Genomic DNA, 5,807 nt, shown 5'->3' with positions numbered 1-5,807 from the left:
AAAAACATACATAATTTCTTATTTAAATATAATCCATTAAATTATCAACTAAACGGATCAATAAGCAGCCTAGAGCTAAACTTCTCCTATTTCAATTTATTTACCATAATTTTCATTAAACATTTCTCTTTGATGGGAAATGATTCTAGAGTATGGCAGAGATGAACGACTTACTAAGACTACTGAAATATGTTTTTAGTTGTAACGAGAATATTTTTGATTATTCATTAATAAAAAAGACATAAACAATTTAAAAAAAACACTTCATTTTTTCTTAATAATAAAAAAAATCTTGATCGATTAGCTTGGTATATGGAGTTGTCTCATATATTATGAGCTAAATTTCATTGACACGGGACATGAGATACGGAAATGTATGAGATACGATAATTTTTTTAAAAAATAGGACATCTACATACTTAGAACACGATAACTATAATATATTAATATTTTAAATAAATAAACAATCATTTATAATAAATAATAAACATAAAATAAAAATACTTAATTTTTTATTTTAATATAATTATTTAAATTCTCAAAAATTATTATTACTATTGAAAAATATATTAACAGTGTATGTGATTTTTTAACACAGGTCATATAATACATGACTTTTGTGATTATACATCTCGATGCATGGCTTTGTAGGATATTTAAAAAATTTTGTTATTTTGGTATCTCATTTTAATATATATATATATATATATATATATATATATATATAGTATCATAGTATTATAGTATTTCTCATTGACGACCTCGCTCAAACTAATTTTGATTTCTTCGAGGGACGCGGTGTGGACCGAAGAAAAAGGACATGCTGAGCTAGATACTGCAACTACAGAGTACAGCTCATTACACATTGATTTTCTGCTTACTTAATCTCATCAACAAGGCAACAGATCTGTATCTATAACTCTTCTACCGAACTCCAAGAATCTTTGCAACTATTCTTCTTCTTCTTCCTTCTCTTATGACCGACATTGTCTTTACTCTTTTACACCAAAACAGAGATAAAAAAGAAATTCCCATAGCCTTAAAAACAAAAAAGAAAAAGAAATAAAAGAGTGTTATAGCGAGACTTTACAGAGAGAAAGTGAAAGCCATATAGTTTATTGGATTTTCTTTTTCTTCTTCTTTTTCTTTTTGCAAGATTCTTTCTAATCTTTCTTGCACTTCAGTCCCATTTCTTTTTCAGCAAGTTTGTTTAGATAGCGGGAGCAAGTGTGTCTCTTTGTGTTGTGGAGAGATGGGTAACCATAGAAATGTATGTTCTTTCATGGTAATACTGTTGTTATTGACTTGCGTTAGCGGAGAGGACCCTTACAGGTTTTATTCATGGAATGTCACCTATGGTGATATCTACCCACTTGGAGTAAAGCAACAGGTAATCAATTAAGCTCTTTCCTTTTCTTTTTTGAAGGAATTTGTTTATTGTTGCTTTGTTTCTTACTAGATTTCAATGTCCAATAATATATTTTTTCCATGTATAATGGTGGCAGGGAATATTAATAAATGGGCAATTTCCAGGGCCACAAATTGAGTCAGTGACTAATGAGAATTTGATTATTAATATTTTCAATAGCTTGGATGAACCTTTCCTTCTTTCTTGGTCAGTATACTGTTTTTAGTATAGTTTCCATTTTTTTTTTTTCATATATGTTTGCCAGCTCTTTTTTTAATTATTTTTGAAATTGAATGGTCAGCAAAATAACCTTTTTCTCATATTATATAATGTGGCTTACTATGACACATTATGTGAAAATTTGATATAAGATAGATCTCAGGTTTTATGGCTTCCTCTACCCAATGTTGAAAATTATACATGGTTGCTGATTTGGATTCTTCTGCCAAGTGTTCTGCAAATTATGTGGAAAAGAAATTTTTGATCTTGATTGATAATGAGACATGGGCGTTTAAAGTTTTGGACCACAAATTAAAAAATATATATTGTGTAGTACCTTTTTAATGCAGTTATGTGATTTGACTGGTAGGAAATTTGTTTAAAAATAGTAGGTCCAGATCTGTTTTTATGCCCTAAATTGGCATTAGATATACTAAGAAATTGAATATGAGTTGTCTGTTTCTTACCATATTATAAGTGGACCCAAGTTCTGGAATTTTGATCTTTTATTCACACCAAGAGTTTTGTAAGTCTTGCTCAGATTTAGAGTTGTTGCTACTGACTTCTCTTTCTGAACTAGTAGAAAGATTCCTAAGTTTTGGAAATTAATTAAAACCATAACTCCCTATTAGGTGGAATACTAAGTTGTTACAATTACAAAAATGGGGATACGAATAGCCCTACTCATTTTTTAAACCATGGAATGCAAACCAGCTTCTTTGTAGCAACCTTTAACAGAAATGACTTAGAGCTTTGTTCAAGCTCAATTAATGCATGAAATCATTAAAAACTATTCAAGTTTCTTCTTAAGTATTTGGCTAAATTATACCTTGCTCGCTAACCTTGGGGATTATCTGAAACAAGATTCTGTTTTCTAAAAGTTTCAATGTCAGCCCCAAAATTTTATAAATAATTCCAATTGGAAACCTTGGAAATTTCATTCCTTGAATTGCTTCAGTTTTATATGAAATCTTAAAATTTAGACTGTGAGGGAATGTTTTATGAGTTCAATATTCATGGACAGTGAAAATCTATTCGTGGATTATGATTAAAAATATCCAACTGCATATATAGAATTCCACTCTGAAAGCTATCACAGACTAGTTTAGCTATTTCATATATAAATCGAATGTATTTGTATCTCTGTGTATTTAAGGCTGAAACTAATTTGTCAAACAAAAATTGCTATGAAAGAAATTTTTAAAGAAAATGTGATGGTTATAGAAATTGAAATATATAAAAGTCTATTTTCTATAAGAGGGTGGAGTTGCATTGTTCATCACAAATTTTTTTTGTATTATTATGTTTATTTTAGGGAGTTCTATAAGTGAGTCAAGATGATTAAGTCAGTATAGATGGCAAGTTTAGATAGAGGGCATGGGTTAATATCGCTTAGGACGCATTTGGTTTGCTTTGGGAGTGGAATGAGAATGAAAATGGATGGTTAATATTTCAATTATTTTCACTTGAAGTTAATTATTCGGATGTTCAAATAATAATTTAACTATGCAAAAAGTTTTTCTAAAAAAATTTTCTCAAATAAATCCATGTATCAATGACACAAAAATGGATTCCAATTATAGAAATGGCAAACTATTCCCATTTTCATTGTGAAAAAAAAAAAAAAATTGGCATGAATATTTGATGAAGGATGCAACTTGCTCTAAGTAATTTATTTATTTTTATTTATTAAGTTTTTAAGGAGACTAGAGATTTGGACGTGCATATAATGATATTTATCAACTGCATGTCTGCTAGTCTAGTTGTAACTCGTGTTATTTTGGTACAGGAATGGCGTGCAGCAGAGAAGGAACTCATGGCAGGATGGTGTCTACGGCACCAACTGTCCCATTCCACCAGGGCAGAACTTCACTTATATGCTTCAAGTGAAGGATCAGATTGGTAGTTACTTCTATTTCCCTTCTCTTGGCATGCATAAGGCTGCAGGAGGCATTGGTGGCTTCAAAATTGCGAGCCGTTCTGTCATTCCTGTACCATTCCCTCCTCCAGCTGGTGATTTCACTGTTCTAGCAGGTGATTGGTTCAAGAAGAATCACACCGTGAGTATAATCCAGAAAGAAATTCCATGTTGCACTGATGTTTGTTGACTCACTTTTGTTTGTTTGACGAGTGTATAATTGATTATTTACAGGATCTGAAAGCAATTTTAGATGGTGGAAGTGATCTTCCTTTCCCTGATGGGCTACTTATTAATGGTCGAGCATCAAATGGGTACACATTTACAGTGGATCAAGGTAAGAAGTTAGGTTCATCAGTTTGTCAAGTTTCAAACCTCTATGTATGTGATAGTGCTTATACTTGTTCTGTTGAATGTGTTGGACAGGCAAGACTTACAGGTTCCGGATATCTAATGTGGGGCTTACTACCTCCATAAATTTTAGAATCCAAGGGCACAAGATGTTACTTGTAGAGGTTGAAGGAACACACACGCTCCAGAACACTTATGATTCCCTTGACATCCATCTGGGGCAATCTTATTCTGTACTGGTTACAGCTGATCAACCTGCACAAGATTACTACATTGTCGTCTCGACACGATTTACCTCCCAGGTGCTCACAGCAACCTCTACTCTTCATTACAGTAATTCAGCTGGAAGTGTTTCAGGTCCTCCCCCCGGTGGGCCAACTACTCAGGTTGACTGGTCCCTTGAGCAAGCTCGATCTATCAGGTATTCTCTGAATTTCTATTATTAAGCGCCTCTTATATATGCATTACAATAATTAATTAATGCACAAGAATATATAGAAGATACTATCATTTTATGCTTTTGTCATGATGAATATTAGAGGAGTGTCGTTTACATGATATCTCCTTTTAATTTGTGTTGTGTCATATATTTTATCAGGAAAAATCTCACTGCAAGTGGTCCTAGACCAAACCCCCAAGGTTCATACCATTATGGATTGATTAACACAACCCGTACGATTAGATTACAAAATTCTGCTCCAATCATTAATGGCAAGCAGAGGTATGCTGTCAATAGTGTCTCCTTCATCCCTGCTGATACTCCACTTAAACTCGCGGACCACTTCAACATCCCGGGAGTTTTCTCCCTCGGAAGCATCCCTGACAACCCCACTGGAGGCGGTGCTTACCTCCAGACTTCTGTCATGGCTGCTGATTTCAGAGGTTATGCTGAAATTATTTTTGAGAATACAGAAGACACGGTGCAGTCATGGCATGTTGATGGTCACATCTTGTTTGTTGTAGGGTAAGTTAATTTATTTGGATTTACATTTATAAAAAAATTGATTGCCTTGTGCTATTCGCTATCATTTGGGCCTCTACCTTTAGTTCTTATCTTCTGCATTTCTGTTTCCTCATTCCTCTGATGGGCAGGATGGATGGCGGGCAATGGTCACCTGCGAGCAGATTAAGTTATAATTTGAGAGACACAATTTCTCGGAATACTGTTCAGGTACAGTATAAATTGTTACATATATTTGGTCATTTAAGCTCATGTTAGTCCAAATAGTGTTATAATAGAGGTATAATTTATAGTCTTTTGGCATTTTTTTGGTCTAAACACAGGTCTATCCAAAATCATGGACTGCAGTTTATATGCCTTTGGATAATGTGGGTATGTGGAATATAAGGTCTGAGAACTGGGCTCACCAATATTTAGGACAGCAATTTTATCTTCGTGTTTATTCGCCGGCAAATTCATGGAGAGACGAATATCCCATCCCAACTAATACCATTCTTTGTGGCCGAGCTGCCGGTCGCCAAATTCGGCATGTATAGATGAGCAGGATCTGTAGAATGTCATGAAAGCTTGACATGGGACTACATTTCCAGGAATGCAGAGTTTTAGTAAAAACTTTAAAGGGCTTGGCTCGAGCCAATTTTTTTACTTGGAAGTTATATTTCTTGAAATTTCTGTTTCTTTATCCCATACAATAGTCCCAAGCATTGTTTCTTCATATATCTAATTCTGATTCATAAAAATACACTAGGTTAAGAATTAAAATTTTGATAACATAAAAATACTCAAAGGTGTATATATATATATATATATATATATATATGGAGTGAAAGGCTCAGGCATTTCATCTAAGCAACAAGCTTAAATCATTTGCCACAATTCCTAGGTATATGATGTATAGTCTCTATTCAATGGTCCCGACCCCTAAGCATTAAGCATCAACCATATTTTCT

At 33.4% G+C, this 5,807-nt stretch overlaps 1 protein-coding gene across 1 annotated transcript; it reads left to right on the top strand.

Annotated features, from left to right (window-relative positions):
• Window positions 1–782: 782 nt before the first annotated feature.
• Window positions 783–5,574, top strand: LOC149497458 (L-ascorbate oxidase homolog). Its single transcript, XM_089719376.1, has 8 exons — window positions 783–1,390; window positions 1,506–1,615; window positions 3,417–3,687; window positions 3,780–3,882; window positions 3,972–4,317; window positions 4,495–4,860; window positions 4,989–5,067; window positions 5,181–5,574. The coding sequence occupies exons 1-8, from the start codon at window positions 1,253–1,255 to the stop codon at window positions 5,391–5,393; spliced, it is 1,626 nt and encodes a 541-aa protein (XP_089575502.1). The 5' UTR covers window positions 783–1,252; the 3' UTR covers window positions 5,394–5,574.
• Window positions 5,575–5,807: the final 233 nt, after the last annotated feature.

The sequence above is a fragment of the Jatropha curcas genome, chromosome 3 (assembly GCF_041381405.1).
Source record: "Jatropha curcas cultivar XTBG-Jc1 chromosome 3, XTBG_Jcur_1.0, whole genome shotgun sequence".
NCBI classification, from domain to species: Eukaryota; Viridiplantae; Streptophyta; class Magnoliopsida; order Malpighiales; family Euphorbiaceae; genus Jatropha; species Jatropha curcas.
The sequence above is the reverse complement of the archived record's forward strand: the minus strand, read 5'-3'. Positions and strand labels throughout refer to the sequence as shown.